This window comes from Gallinula chloropus (assembly GCF_964237585.1).
Source record: "Gallinula chloropus genome assembly, chromosome: 1".
Lineage (NCBI taxonomy): Eukaryota > Metazoa > Chordata > Aves > Gruiformes > Rallidae > Gallinula > Gallinula chloropus.
In genome coordinates this window covers 120,339,688-120,356,110 of record NC_140085.1, presented here as the reverse complement: position 1 = coordinate 120,356,110, position 16,423 = coordinate 120,339,688, and the positions used below count along the sequence as shown (strand labels likewise).

Genomic DNA, 16,423 nt, shown 5'->3' with positions numbered 1-16,423 from the left:
GGGCTGTCTGCGAGAGTTAGTCGAGTCACCCTGGCTTTTAGCTCACCCTTAAAAGAAATTGTCCTTTCAATTCCTGTAACTGTCACATAAGGCTATTGCATTGTCTCATCTTCCCTCTTAAGAGATGCTAAGTTATACACGAGGTCGTCTGCTCTTTTCACCCCTACACTAACGCATTCTTGAAAATGTTGTTCTTTCCCAAACTCTTGTAAAAGAGTTTTAAGGATTCACAGCTTGTCAATTTGCTATTTTGCTGCAGGTGGAAGTTGCAACTCCATGAACTGACAAAACTTCCTGCTTTTGTACGTGTGGTATCAGCAGGAAATCTTCTAAGCCATGTTGGTCATACCATCCTGGGCATGAACACAGTGCAGTTGTACATGAAGGTTCCAGGAAGCAGAACACCAGGTGAGTATCAACTCTTTGCATGAGAGGAATCAAGTTGTTCGGCTGCGGCGCTGATTTAACCCCGCTGCAGCTTGCCCATAACTTGCAGCATGCCAAAACATGACAAAAACCATATGTACACAGTATTTGTTTAATTTCTTGTTTAACTGTAATACTAAATTACTTTTCAGTGGTAATCTCTGGCATTCTCCAGTGCTAGATAATTAATTACCAACATCTTACATGCGATACTGGATTCTTTAAGGGGAGAGAAGAGTATGGGTTTGTATAGTTAGGCAGCATTTGTATTTTACATGCCTTGAAAGTTTATATAGTCTTCCAAAGTAGGTCTTGTGCAGTCACAGAAGTTTTTAGATTCTCTGTTGTCTGAGGGTAGGACTCAACCCTCCATGATGGATAGTGCTGTGTTAGAGCACTGGACTGAGACATGAGGGATGGGGACTAAATATCAGGATCTGTTTTTTTCTGAAGTACAACTTTAGAAAATTCCATTAGGGATTATGGCTCAGTTTTCCAGCTGTCAAAATAAGATAAAGTACTGGCATTTCTACATCGATTTTGAATGCTCTTTGGGAGAGATTTTCTTACTACTTGTCTATTCAGTGCCTGAAGTCATGAAGTTTTGCTTCTGACTGGGACTGTTAAGAGCTATCACAAAAGACAAAATCTAAGCTTTGGCATCGTGAAGCATTTATTTCTGCAGAAAGGGAACTGCTGAAGTGCTGGTCAGATTTACAAGACCAGTAGTTCCAGCATTTCATTTTCCACACACGAAGAAAACCAGAATTCTCTTGTCACTGGTAGCTTAATTCTGTTTCTTAACACTGTGAAGCCCTAAATAGTGTGTCAAAGTCTCATATAAAAATAGGTACAGATACTTAAACTATGATGTAGGGTTTTTTAGGTACTGTAACTTTGTATTTTTAGAGCGTTATTGTGATAGATCAGCCTTACATAAAATGTGTTTATTTTTCTCTAAATTTCAGGTCATCAAGAAAATAACAACTTCTGTTCAGTAAATATAAATATTGGTCCAGGTGACTGTGAATGGTTTGTTGTCCCTGAAAGCTACTGGGGTGTCATGAATGACTTCTGTGAAAAGTAAGCTGGGCGTGCTGTTCTCAATTTTTATCAAGTTCCCTGTGCTTCTCTCAGATCTGAGGGGGGAATTTACAGGGAGTATTGTCAGAGGACATTTCCCTACAGGTTTTCTGTGTAGTCAGAAAAGTCTTTCAAAATAAGTCAAAATGCAAAATCTAAAATCTATACAAAATAGTGACACGTGAGCAATGTACTGGAGCTTGGGTTGCCTGTGATAGGTTTTCTTTTTTTCAGACACAGATATGGAAGAAAATAATCAGTGAGAGATGGACAGTAGCAAATGCACATCTAGGTTCAAGATTCAAATATACACTACATTAAGGGGGAGAAGAAGTTTAGCATGAGCATAGGCTGTCTGCTACCACCCTGTATTACATGGCATCAATCCAGTTTTCATAGTAGTAATGTTTCCACATCAGAAAATCCATCATTGTCCTTGCTGTTTGTCTAGGCACTCTGTCATGCATATTAAAGCTGACCTCTACTGTTACCAAATGGTGATGCTTTTGTAATGGCTTCTAGGGCTATTGCAGTGGAGTGACAGAAAAAGGTTGGGACTGAAGGAGTTGGGGTCTTGTTTGTTCTTTTAGGAGTGATGGAGTATTTTCCCGGTGATGTATGCTCTTAATCTTTATTATGATTAATGTACATGGTGTACACAAGCAAGTACAGAATCCTTGGTATTTTGGCATGGGTTTTGCTGCATCTAGAGGGAGAGCATAGATTACTCAGACCCCGGGAGGTGCTATGGTATGCTTTGCATACACTTACAAGTTCATTATGAAAGTTGAGGTGCAGTGACCACTCAGGAAATACCCAGCCAGCTCTAAGATTGGGGTTTCCGTGTTGTGCCTTGTGTAGAGTGGATGCTTAAAAACAAACAAAACACAGATGTGCACACACACCACAAAAAAATAATAAAAAAAGGAGGAGCAATTCTGTCCCCTAGTCATGCTAGTCTTCAAGCAGAAGCCTCTGAACCTGATCTTACAGGAGAATTTATTTTTTTCCTTATCTTACACAGTTAAAACTGGACTAAATTCTTGACCTTTTTTCAGAATTTTTACTGAGCTCTTCAAATTCATCTCAGTGTCTCTGCACTCTGTATTTTCTGCCTGTCTACTGACAGCTGTTCTTACTTCACCTACCTTTACAAAATTGGAATTCCACTGATAGAATTGCAATGTCTCTGATGACGACATACCTTTTTATCCCCATGACACTGACCTCCTGAGGATGACACAGAGACTGAGGTCTTGGTAACCTCACAAAATGTCTGGGGTGCCTGAGAGAGGCGCTGAATTGTCTTTGAGAACTGTCGGTTTCAAATGATTTCTCATGGTGTGGTTTAAAATTGGGATAAGGATGGAGAGAAGTATGTAGTTTGAATAACCATAGTGGAAGAGTTCGTGCTTAGGAAATCCATATGGAAGTGGGTTTTTTGTGCTTCTCAGGAGGGTTGACATTTCCTGGGTGAATTATGGCAGAGACCTGTAGATCGCAGTTGAGATGTTGCCAGCAGGTTGCTTGCTGTGTGCATACACTGAGAGTATGAGTACGTGGTTGGCTCTGTTCAAAACAGAAAGCATTCTTCAGGGCTGGCATGGTCTGTACATGAAAGCAGTCACTGGTTTAAAAAAAAAAAAAGCATTTTGGCACCAGTGTCACAATAGGTCTGATCCAGGATTTCTCTGCCTCAGCACTAATAAAATACTGGGAAATATAAAGGCAAGTAGAACGTAACTGGAAGCCATAAACTGATTTCCCATGGGCAGCTACATGGTTAAGTGTTTTAATGTATCGCAGGATGTGGAATTAGGATCAGGAATTTTATAGATGAAACTTGCCTTTTGACTAGTCCTCATGGTCACTGATAAGGTGCAGAAAGCATTTGTCCTGATGATCAGTTTTAATAGGCAGTTTCATTCAAGTGTCAACTGCTAATAGGCCTGCTGATAATGCTGACCACTTCCTTTTTCCTGTTGTTGCAGGAATAATATGAATTTCCTAATGGGATCTTGGTGGCCAAACTTGGAAGATTTGTACGAAGCCAATGTCCCAGTGTACAGATTTATTCAAAGACCAGGGGATTTGGTGTGGATTAACGCCGGCACTGTGCACTGGGTTCAGGCTATCGGCTGGTGCAACAACATTGCGTGGAACGTTGGCCCTCTCACAGGTATGGCTGAGTAGTGCCAGTGCTGACCCATGTAAGTAGGGAATGCCAGACAGCCTGCCACGCCTCTCTCATTCACCGTGCTCTATTAGATGAAAAAGATGCAGGTTCTGTATTGTAGAACACGACGTGCTGAAGCTTTAAATAATCCCGTGGGTAAGAGGAAGAGAGAGCAGCAAGAATGCTGTCTTTACACCTGTTCATTTAATGGACTTGTGAAGCAGAGTAAAAATGCTTAGATGAATGTGCTCTGTCCTGCAGGCCATTTCTTAACAACTTCTCCCAAAGTTGGTTGCACCCAGCAGACTCTGCTGGAGCTTGCATATGAGTTAAGACTTGTCCAATCTTAACTTCTTCAGGACAACAGATACCTAATTGTTCTTCAGTGAAAGATTCAGGAAATGCAAATAGATGTAAAATTTTATTCATAAAGGAATAATCATTTTTTCAGACCTAGTGCTCTAGAAGTCTTTAGTTTTCAACCATGGTCTCAGAAGGCTTTTAGATGTGAGAATAGAAGCAAATTTCACAGCTAAAGTGAGATTTGGGCAAGCATTTGAAGAGAATGTGCTTCCAAAACCCTCCAGTTTTCTGAAATAGTTTAAGGTATGTCTTTATTTCATTTCAGTGCAATAAATAGTGTATCTCCAGGATTTAATGACTGACTGATACAGAGCTCGCATGTTCTGTCACAGTAAATTTTGTACAACGTTTTTTAGAAAAGGGCAGGGTGAGTAGGCTGCTTAATGAAAAAGTCTGACTCATTGCAACAAATCTCTCAAGGCAGTCCTCCTTTTGAAGACAAATTACATACCATAGCACTGAAAAATTATGATAAAGAGTGAATTGAGTGAGATGATCTGAAATCCTTGAATTTTTTCCAAGTAACCCTTTTTGAAGTATTGCCCTCCGTTCAGCATAGAAATCAAACACTTGTCAGTAACTTATTTTCACAGACAGTTGTTGCTGCTGTGGTATTGTACATTCTTTTAGCATCATAAACACATTTTTTAAAAGAAATTTTATAGAACTCAAGCATAGTTGGAATGAATGGGTTATTGCGAATGAAGTTGAATCTAGCCCTGAGAGGTCTATGTTTTGATTATAAACAAATCATTTTGACTCCAGTTGATACATACTTCTTAACTTGACCAATTGCTTCTCTAATTGTATTTCTGTACAGCCTGTCAATACAAATTGGCAGTGGAACGGTACGAGTGGAATAAACTGCAGAGCGTGAAGTCCATAGTACCCATGGTTCATCTTTCATGGAATATGGCTCGAAACATCAAGGTCTCAGATCCAAAGCTTTTTGAAATGATAAAGTAAGTTTTGCTTATTTGACTGTGTGTTGTTCATGTTTCGTGTTCAAGCATAAAACAGTAGTTGATGTATAAATAATCCTTTGTAAGACTTTTGCATTCCTGAGAATTATTTTATAGTCTGTTTTTCAAATAATCCATTTATAGGTATCAGTAATTTTATTACATTGTATTTGATGTCACTGTGGCATAGCTTTAAAGTGATCTGGCTTTTTTGTTAAACATGCTGTGGACTCAATACAGCAGTTTACAGAAGCAGTTGACTTAGATGACAAAAGCTGTTCACAGTCGGTGCCGTAAGACGTAAGAAAATGAGGTCATCAACCTAAATATTAGAATGGGAATGGTTAGTCATTTTTACAGCAAAGTTAAACTTACTTTTACATTTCTAGAACCTCTAGTTAGTGCTCACATGGTATCATTTGGGGATCCAGTGTAGATGTTTTAAAGAAAGGCGAGTAGGAATTTGAAAGCCTCCTTCCCTTGGCCCTTTGTTCTGAACAATGAGTTATTTGAAGCGTAAAATGCTAGTTGAGTTTAGTGACACTTTTCATATGCCTGTTTCAAAATGCAGGAATATTCCAGGCTCAGAGCACCTTTAGTAATTTTTTTTCTGCAGAATAGAAGCAAATATAAATGGTATTGCAGCACCACTACACCTAGGTTGGGGAATGAATGGACGTTTCAGCCTGTATCTTCAGTTTGTCCTGAAGGAAGTGGGAGTGAATTCCAAAGCATAGTAGTCTTCATGAGAATTGTCTGGTTTTCCTTAAGCTTACCAAAGGAGCTTCTAGCTTAAGCACTTCTTAGTCTTGTCAACATACTGGATGCACAAGTGTTGAATCCTTCTATAGTTTGACTAGAAATGGACCTTTAAAAATTCGGGGGGTTAACTTGCAAAGAAAAAAAAAAAAGACAAAGAAAAACTGTACTTTCTTTCTCCTTAGTAGGATTTATTGATGCCATCTGAGTGAGACACCTTTATACAGTAAGAATTTAACCTAGGCTTTGACCATCTATTGCAGAATGGTGGAACTGGTGAAAAGCTAAGTTTGTAATGAGCAAGAATGTTGAAAATTCAAGGTAGGGAGATTTGTAGTCACTGCAAAGATAGGTTTTGGAGCCACATTTATATATGTATACTTTCTTAAAGTCTGGTAACTAATATCTACGATAAAGGAAATCTTTGCTTGACGGTCCTGCCCCTTCAATTAAGCTATTAGTGCTCATAGTCGGGATGCCAGCTGTCATAAAAGGGAGACGGGAAACTGAATACTTAGAAGTGCAAAATGGGAGGAAAAGAACCAGGGTGTGGGAGAGAGGAAGCAAAAAAAGTCGATTTAAGAAAAAAGAAAAAGCAACCCACAAACTTACTTCAACAATTATCTCTATATATCTTTCCAAGGCTAGGAGGCATCTGTTGTAAAGCTTGAAACACTTCTGGAATGTTTTTGGCAGAATATAATTTCGATATTTTGGCACTTGTATTTTTGCATTTACACAGGTTTTGGGAGGTTTTGGCATGGTTTAGGCTTAAAGGCAGAAAAACATGACTGAGCATAGCATCCTTCTCTAAGAGAATCTCTTACAACGTCGTGAAGAGACACAGAGGGCAAAATGGTGGTTTCCTGCTGCTGTCTTGCTGGCTGACAGAAGCTGAAATAGAAAAACAGCAAGAGACCTAAATTTTGGATGTTTGTTATAAATAAAGAGAGATGCTGAGGAGCAGATACAAACTTAGGTCTTCCGTGCTGGTTTGCTTTTTCCCAGTCTACTGAAACCGCTTCCAGTTCACCTGGATTAAGCCCTCCATCATCCAAGTTAGTTGTCAGCCGCATCCCGGGTTGCACGCTGCGCGCGCAGATGAACTCTGCTTTGTAACTTCTAGGAGCAGTAGCCTGAGATAACTCTTCACCCCAGCCCCTCAGTACAGCTTTTACTAGAAATGGGTGTTGCCAAAATAAACAGCCTGGTATCCAGGCTGGGCTTTGTGTGCATACTGGAAATGTAAAAACCTCTGTGGATATCATAAAGATGTGAAAGCAGTTGGGTAATTTACCTGTGGGCTGCTTGTCTGCAGGGAATGGCACCAGCCAGCAAGTACCTGCTGTCCACTGCTCCTGGGTTTTGTTAAGTACAAAGCACAGACATTTATGGAGGGTTTATGTATGTGTGTGTGCATGCACGTGTATAAAAACACTTGAGAAGTGGTGATTTCTGATAACAGCTGGTTCAATTTCATCTTGAATAGCTGACTTTTCATTTGTCATCAGGAAAAATAAAAAGTATCGGTGACACAGCTGCCATCTTTTTGTCAGAAGGCAGGTCTGTATCTAATACTGCACATCAAAGGTACCCAAAGTGTTTAGGTGGTTTGACTTATGTCTCTGGGTCTTCCTGGGTATCAGAGTAGCACAAAAGAATAGGTCTTAGAAAATGATAACAAGTAGTTGGTAATTCCAATTTGAAAGATAAACATAAGTGTCTTACTGGATAATGTGAGTGTAACTACTACAGAGGCAATAAACTAACGTGTAACCATACATACAGATATTTGGAACCAGATTAATCATGAAAAGAAACAGAAGAGCATTTAGGGAAAAAGAAGTAATAGAAGGAAATTGCTTTGGGGAGGAATCTGAAGCCCCCATATATTTTTTAGTTAATGTGCAACTTGCCAGTGCTGCCTTGCCAGGCAAAAGACAAAGAGCAAAAACTGAAACCTACTCACAAAAACTTTTTTTTTAAAGAGTTGATATTAACAGTAGAGTCATGAGCAGGAGCACAGGCAGGCAGAATGATTTAAAACCTGACTGAGGGAGCGCAACCCTCAAGGAAAGAAAAATTAACCGCAAACCTCTTAGGTAGAAGCTAGAAGGACTTTTACAAATGCATCAGAGGAAGAGAAGAATTTCAGAGGTAGTGGGAACACAGTAATAAAGGCTTAAAAAATTAATTCCAAAGTAACTGAAATACTAAGTTCTTTTACAAAAATAGTCTTAGAAACATAAAAGAACATGACAGGGACGCCAGATAAAACACATTTCTGTATCAGTAGGGAAGATACATTGCTGAAAGGTACAAAGAGGTCAGTTTTTCATTGCCATTGGGATGGTCTCCGCACTTCAGAAAGTTTTACTGGATATCTAAATATTCAAACAGGTTTCTCACTGCCCTTACAGAATAAATCAGGTTTCTGCCCATTTTCAAATCTTCTCCTCTTAAATATTTGAATTTGACTAGACGTGATTTACTCGTACTTTTTATGGCTGGAAAGAATTTGAGAGAGAGAGAGAGATGGTCCAGATTTTCTTTTAACTGCATACTGGCTGCACAAGAATAAAAGCAGGCCTACAGTACTAAAAGCTAACAGCACTTAACTTAGACACTGTGATTCTCCTAGGCACCTTTTTCACTTCCCTTTGGCTTCCCTTACTCCAGGAAATCACGGTGCAGTTTCACAGTGGTAGCTCGCATGCTTTCTCCCAGCCTTTGACAGCGTGAAATAGTTAAACATTTACACATTCAAGTGCCATTACTGGGATCTGTATTTTAGCCAAGGAGGGGGAGTTCATCTGCTAGCTACTGTTATTGGCTTTGATTGCAAATTTGGCAAATACTGCAGTGGTGTTATGTATGGGTTACGTTTTGGGCAATTCTTTGTTCACAACTGGAACACTAGGAAACTAAGACTTTGAAAACTCTTTGGAGAACAATGGTGGCAGGCATGCCAGGTGTGCTTCCAGTTGCTCTTTGGCATAAACCAGAGTGTTTTCCAGATCACAGCAGAAGAGAAGAATAGTAGCTTTTAAGTTCATTTGAAATCAGGCTTTATTGTATAAAAGAATGCTGTACCAAAGTTACTGAACTTGTCAGAAGCATCTACGTTAGCCTGACATTCAAGTGAATTAAGACATGATCCATCACATAGGATTGGCCTTAGCATCATAACTTTCATTAACCTCAAACTTTGAAGGAGTTGCAGCTAAACGAGCTGTTTAACTTTCTTGAAATTCAGTGTATGAAAATCCAATGTTTAACACAGAAACACGCTTTCAGTTCTGTGTCATTTTTACAGTGAGGGTGCTAATGAAGCCACAGACTTGTTTTTAGTGAAGTTGAACAGTCAGAGTGTAAAACGTCAAGAGGAAAGTAAGCCTAGGAGTCTGATTAACTATTTGGAAACACATGTAAGAAACATTTTTTTTAAAATATGGAACATATATATCATACATTTAAGGGCTTAAAATGGGAGAAGGATCAAGTTGGAAACATTCTGATGGAACTCTTGAGCTCTTTGTTTTCAGTCCAATGTTTCTTCTTCCCCTTACATTTTTCCAATCTTCCTTCTGCATCTAATGAGCATGTAACATAACTGCCCTATGGAGGAGAAAATTAAAGGCAGCAAAGGCTGCCACTCAAATAAATAGGATAGCTGAGAGCTAAAAAATACTGTAAATAACGTGGTAATTTAGAAATCTGGTGACCTGTTTTGCCGATTTTATTTTTCTTTTTAGAGGATGTATATAGTTCATACAACAATAGAGAAAACAAATTAGATTTTCTAGTACAGAAGAGAACTGTATAAAACTGGGAAGATTTTTTTTTTTAATCCTTTTCAGGGAACTGTTGATTTTAATTTGACATTTGACCAGTTCTCTTCATAAAATAAGTGATTTAAGAAAATCTTTTCAATGTTTGGTTGGGGTTTTTTCCTGTGAAGGGACTTCCTTTTTTAATTTCAGCCTGTCTTATTCTTTCTTTTGCAAGGAAGAGGATACCTTTTGACAGATTTTATTTCCACTGTGTGCAGAGTGATTCCTGTCAGAACTTGGGCTTCCAGACTTTGGATAACTGAAAGTTTAGTGGTGTTGAGGAAGTAGCAGGGTCTTTTGAACATTAGTTAAGCAGTTCTTTGGATAGGCTGTATACAAAAAATGTAAGCAGTTATTTTGAACTTGGCAGTTCAAAGTAACTTTTTGCTTGATAAATTCATACTTCAAAATAAAATAGATAAATTGCTTTTGAAACCACACCATTGTATTCTGCTTAAAAGAGCATTCATGCGTTCCAGTCAAAAAAAGAAAGATGAGGCCTGTTTGCAGGGCAGGGGGTGTGCTGAGATGGAGCAAACCTAAGGAGAGGTCCATGAGCACATGCTCCAGCTCCTGCGTAAGTCAGGGGTGCAGTGATTCCTACTCGCCAGCTGCTCCTGAAATCCCCCAGCAAGAGGAAGCTCCAGGTTACAGGGTCTTGGAAGAAATGCTTGAGTCTTGCTCCGAAGTTGAACACTGGACTGAATATGCCTCTGGTTTTGGTTGCAGGTACTGCCTGTTAAGAACTCTCAAACAGTGTCAGACACTGAGGGAAGCTCTAATTGCTGCAGGAAAAGAGATTGTCTGGCATGGGCGAGCAAAGGACGAGCCAGCTCATTACTGTAGCATTTGTGAGGTCAGTAACAACGCGCGTCGGGCTGGAGTACTGCTGCCGTGTTTATTTAAATTCCACCCTCTCTTCTGTGGTCGCTGGTTTAATTTTGCTTTGGAGTTGCAGCACCTACTATACTCTGTAAGCACATAGACATGATGCAGTGCTGTTTGCAGAGAGCTTATGTACCCAGCTGTTTCTCTGGACGTAGGCTGTATCTTGCTGCCGTCTCCCCCATGGCACTTCCACAGCATTGTTACTCGCTGGGTCGATTTTCAATTCTCAGTTATTACGAACAGTTGCTATCCCTTCCTGCATATAATTTGCTCTGCTGAGCTTCATTTTAAAAGGGTACCTGTCTTCATTTCAGAAGTCAGCAACAACCCCAAAAGAGGGAGAATTTAAGTACACTTTCTTCACCCTTTTGCTGCAATTTTTTATTCTACTTTCTGTTAATAGCCCCTTTAAAATATTTGGATGATTGTTTTCATGAAACTTAAGAGAAAGTAAATGAATACATTTTTCCTACCCCCTGAAAATGTTACTTTCTGACTGATCCTCTTGGGCAGAACGAGCACATGTAAGGAAATAAATCACAGACTAATTTTGCAGGCAATTTTTAAAAGTGGAAATAAGGTGGAATTGTTACAAATCCCCACCTTACTGAGTAACCCCAATTCCGAGTGTGGTTCCTGCGTTGTCTGTATTGACCAAAAGCTTTCCCAGAGCGCTGTTCGGGCAGAGCTCCCAAGTACAATGTTTGTGGGTTTACAGTATTTCACTTCTCTGCCTGAGCCCTGGGAGGATAGATTTATTATTTTTATTCCCCTGAACAAATGATAATTTTTCTCTTTGCCTGCACGGGGTAAGGGTGTAAATCTTAAAGAAAATGCAGATTTTTTTTCTTTGTGGTTTAGCTTCTAAAAAATGAAATTGTTAACAGTTGACTTTCTGTTTCCTGTCTAATAGGTGGAAGTCTTTGATCTGCTTTTTGTCACTAGTGAGAGCAATTCTCGAAAGACCTATGTTGTACATTGCCAAGACTGTGCGCGAAAGATAAGCACGAACCTGGAAAATTTTGTGGTGCTAGAACAGTACAAAATGGAGGACTTGATGCAAGTCTATGATCAATTTACATTAGTAAGTCAAATTAATAAGTGGGTGCATAAGTACATTATTTGTAAAGCGGTTGTAGACTGTCTTGGTGCTCCGTTGTACGAGTACCGTGGACTTTCTGAGTCAAGTGGAGGTATGGGTTGTGTGTGATGTTGGCAGAACAAAACGCTGAAGAGTCAGAATTGTGTGAAATCTTACAGTAACTTACTGCAGAACGTAACCACTGAGTTTTCAGGAAAAGTGTGATGTTACAATTCATAAAGTTGTGGCTTTAAAAATCCAATAGAGATCACCTGAAGACCATAACTGGATCAGATGGAGATGGGAAGAATCAGGACAGTGAAGCTTGGAGAAACTAGCACCAGGTTCAAGAGCATCTCTAATACATTGGTTGTGGTATGAAGTCAGTATAGCAGCAGAGCATCCTACGCACTCAGACCCCTTCCTTCCCCTTCCCCAACCCATCCCCTCCCAAATCAGCACTGTCCTTCTGCTTAGCAAGTGGATGCTCTCAAACAGTTCTGTCTTTTGGCTTGGGGCCTCCTTTGCATTTCGATTTAAAGCAAAAAGCCTCTTTGCCATTATAGCTTTGTGCTATATATGGCAGCCTCCTGCTTTGAACTGTGTCAGCACAACTGTCCTAACATTTCACCCAGGTTTCATTGTTTCAGGCAAAGATGGCTTGTTTGTAATCACAGTGCAAGCGATGCTGGATTTATTTATAAGCCTTGCCTTTCTGTCAAAGAAGACAAACGTTGGACAAAGCGTTACGAGACTTTCACGTTGAATTAAATGCAGAATATTGAATTAAATGCAGCCCAGAAATGGCTGTGCCTTTTGATTCATTTCCAGGTGCTGCAGAAAATGTACGTTTAGACAACTGTTTCATGTAACACTAGCACGATAAGTTGTGACCTTTTGAGCTAAGGCCTCAAGGTTCAGCAGTGGAGGCTGGCGAGAGCACAGGACCATGTCCTCTGAATTTAATTCTCTTCGTTGGTCCTACAGAGCCTGAGGTGGTTGAACTTCCTACTTCTAGGAGCCCGTTGTCGTTATAGTTTGTGAAACGCTGCAATGCTGAAGTGATGATGTGTTATAGAAAAGCATATAAATAAACACCTGTTCTCAGATACGTCACCCAGTTGAGTGGGAACGGGCAAGAACGCTTCTGTATGGAAAAGAGGGGAGAGGGAGGGCATTTGGTTGTCTGTGTCTGTAACATTTTGTAGGGTAACAGTGGTGATACTGTCCCTAGAACAAGGGTTCTCAACCTGTGAGTAGCTCCCTCCCCCGCCAAAGCCTCACCATGCAGCCCCGAGGGGCCTTTAATAATTGTTCTCTCATGAAATCGGAGCGCACGTTCGTTTCTTTGAAAGGGGGTACAGTCTTGGTTGAGGAGAGTCGTAGCCTGAAAGGGGCATCTCTCAGATCTTGAAGAGCTGTGGTTTGTTGCAAGTCACAGGACGAAGATGGCAAAGGTGCAGTAGGCCCAACAGAGAGGCTCTGTGTTTGGGTCAGGTACTGGGAGCAAACATGGGGATCCGCTAGTGATAGGGCTTCATAGATAGGTGCTATGTTATGAAGTAAAGTGTATTTAAAGACTATGAGCAGCTCTTGAAGGGATTACAGGTTGTGACAGGGGGTCATGAGCAGGAAGAGAGAAGGAAACACCATCAGAGATTCGGTACTTTGATGGTAGTGCCACAAAGTTTGGTATTGGGAAACACGTCCCTTCTAGACCTTGTCTCCTGACAGTAGGCAGGAACAAGACACCTAGCTTACCTCACTCTTGAGGCACTCTGGTGTTGTCTTCCAGGATTCAACAAACAACTTTGTCTTCAGAGAATCTGAGACCCTTTCCATAGATTACTTCAGGGTTGTGTGTTATTGTTCAGGGAAAGGGGGGAAAAAAAGAGAAGCCTGAGAGGCGTTTGGAGAGCTGCAGTGAGCAGTCCCATCCCGTCCCCACCCCCCCATCAGCAAACAGGTTGAGAATCCCTGTTTTAGAGTCTTTATGTAGGTAGAAGGATCTGTCTGTGCTGGGCCCACATGGCACTCTTTGCTGCCACGGCTCACATTGGGTTAACAGAGACATCCCCAGAGCGTGCTTCAGTCTGCAGCCTGGGAGGAACCCTAATGCAGAGCAGTCATCAAATGAGCGGTGTATTCGAGTGAGTGGGGAGAGAAATGCCAGTGTCCGCTGGAAAGAGTCCTGAAGGGCAAAAAACAGTAGGGCATGTGACTTGAAACTTTGATGGTTACAGTCTGTGCAGGTCTTGGCTAAACAGTGGAGTTTTGCACCCTTGTAGAAAAGGTAATTTAATGTTTTCTTTTTCAGGCTCCTCCATTGCCATCCTCCTCATCTTGACATTTTTTCATGGACATTAAATGAAAACTTTTCTGATATTCAGGAAGTGACCCAGTTCTGCACCACTGATTTTTGTAGCTATCCCGTAAGGCTGCTGGCTGAAAGCTGTGTCTATGCAACCTTCCAAGTGCGGAGTGTCAACCAACTGGACAGGAGAGAGCACTGCCTCCTACTCCAGAACTCAAAACAAATAAAGCTCATCCAGCTGTACTTCAAAAAAATAATTCCATGTTTTGTATATATCTGACAAAACTGGCAACATTATACAGACTACTGACTTGAAGACCACCTCTTTTGTATTTCTCTGTTTCTGGGCTGATGAGTTGGTTTCATCCATTTTTCCCCTTCAGAATTTCCCTTGGAAAAAGTACTAGCTTAGCTGGTCATTTCTTTGTAAGGTAGTTAGAAATTTTAAGTCTTTCTTTGGGCGACTTCTTTCTTTCTTTCTTCTTTTTTTTTGTTTGTTTTTCTTTTTTTTTTTTAATGTGAAGAGTTAGGTGATAAAAATTTTTTACTGCTTTTATGTTTTTTCTGTCTTGTTTTGAAACCATGACGGTTACACTTTTGGTTCCTAAATAAAATTTAAAACAATTAACAGCCAAGTCACAAAGATAAATGGGTTGCACATAGACTAAGGAATAAACTTCAGATTTGTGATTTTTGTTTCTAATCTTGATGTAAATTTACACTATTTATAAATACATATTTATTGCTTGAAAATATTTGTGAATGGAATGCTGTTATTTTTTCCAGATTACCTGCCATTGAAATTTTAAGGAGTTCTGTAATTTCAAACACTACTCCTATTACATTTTCTATATGTAAATAAAACTGCTTAGCATTGTACAGAAACTTTTATTAAAATTGTTTAATGTTTAAAGGTTTTCTATTGTTTGAGTTTTAAAAAGATTTTATGTACAGTGCCCAGTTTTTGTTCTTTTTTGAATCTGATTATATATATTTTATATATACTCTTGTGCTTGTGTATATATATAATATATATAGAAACTCGAATATAAATATGTGTATAAAGATTTAGAGACTAAATTTTTCTCGTTTTAAGTTTTACATCTATGGTAGATTTGAGGTGTCTACTGTAAAGTATTGCTTACAAAAGTATGATTATTTTTAAAGAAATATATGGTATGTATCCTCAAGACATAAAATGACCTTCAGACTGGTTTATTGTTAAATTGCACTTTTTGCAATAACAGACCAATAAATAGTTGCTGCCAAAACGTAGTAGTAGAAGAGTAAGTAACGGCTAAACTTTTAACGCTCTTGGAGAAGATACCGTCTTGGCCAGGAAGTTTGGCGCTAGTTTTAGAGGAGGAGCGAACAAGGCGAATTCGAGTTCGGGTGGGGATGTTCTCTAGAATTCAACCAAATTGCAACTTCTATATTACAGTATGTTCTATTAACCATTTGAAAAGTTAAGACTGAACCATCTTGGCGTCTTTGTTGACCCCGGAAAAAGGACGTGGTTTTTGTGGTATTCTGTTGTATTTTCACATATTTTGTAATACGAATTCACTGGTAAATTTTTGAAGCACTAGGTTTATTTAGGACAAGTTTATAATATATCATTGTAACAGTTTGCAGTTTTAATGATGGTATTTATTTTAAGTTGCTCCTTTCTCATTAGCTTCTTGAAAATGCATTAAATCTAAATTTCAAAACGGATAGCTTTCTTATCGATCGGAGTTGACTGGTGCAGAGGGTTCTGCATCCAACAATTTCTCATAATTTCTCATTAGTGGGGTATGTTAGTGATTGCATTGTTAACTCTTTTGTAATCGATGTGAAGTGTTAAAGGCACAGAGCATGCTGATAGTCTCTTTGGAAGAGGAAAGAGTCGCCTCTTGCATTTGCAGCTTCAAACGAAGGGTGTTGTAATGAAGAATCAGTACAGCTTGTCTCATGCTGTTACCGCAGTTCAACCGTAGTTACAAAACGGCTTTCTCGCTAGTTCTTGCAACAGTTGGACAAGAGAATAGAGAGCTTCAAGTACAGAGGTGTAGAGATTACAGAGAAGTGTGTAACACGTGCTCTTGCCAGCAAAATTACCGGCTAGCAGTTAGGAAGCCAGTATTTGCAGTTCTGTGAAGATGTCAGTCTCGGCTCTCGATAACAAACTCTACAAACCATGATTTTTTTACTTATGTATTTTATGCAGTCATAACTATTGTAATCTTGACAAACCATGCTGCAACTGAAAAGCTACTCCTTTACAGTAGTCTTAAACCCAAATAAAAGCAAGTTAACTTACCTCAACTAATGGTAAACAAAAAGTCCTCCTTTCTCAGTGCCGTAAAAGAACGTTGCTAACTAGGGAAAGAGCTTCTGTGCGCTGCCCAGAAGGGCTTTGGGCCTTCCTCTCCTTTGGAGAAGAGGATGTGCCGCTCACTGCCCAGGAAAAAAAAACTGGTTTTTGCCAGCGAGCGAGTAGACCAAATGAGCAGAGCGTCAGGGCAGTACTGCTCGCTTTGCTGGAGGGTCTTGTCA

At 39.7% G+C, this 16,423-nt stretch overlaps 1 protein-coding gene across 9 annotated transcripts in view; it reads left to right on the top strand.

Annotated features, from left to right (window-relative positions):
• Positions 1-16,173, top strand: part of KDM6A (lysine demethylase 6A) — a gene marked incomplete at both ends in the record, with an annotated part of 156,608 nt that extends 140,435 nt beyond the window's left edge. For 7 of the 9 annotated variants that reach the window (XM_084276108.1, XM_084276106.1, XM_084276103.1 and 4 more), the window contains 7 exons: positions 260-408; positions 1,395-1,509; positions 3,501-3,688; positions 4,869-5,010; positions 10,332-10,458; positions 11,404-11,574; positions 13,889-16,173. In XM_084276108.1, coding sequence (XP_084132234.1) covers positions 260-408; positions 1,395-1,509; positions 3,501-3,688; positions 4,869-5,010; positions 10,332-10,458; positions 11,404-11,574; positions 13,889-13,918 — 922 coding nt within the window. Of the gene's footprint in view, positions 1-259; positions 409-1,394; positions 1,510-3,500; positions 3,689-4,868; positions 5,011-10,331; positions 10,471-11,403; positions 11,701-13,888 lie in introns of those variants that run through there. The other 2 variants (XM_084276102.1, XM_084276100.1) reach the window with 2 other exon arrangements.
• Between the last annotated feature and the right edge of the window lie 250 nt (positions 16,174-16,423).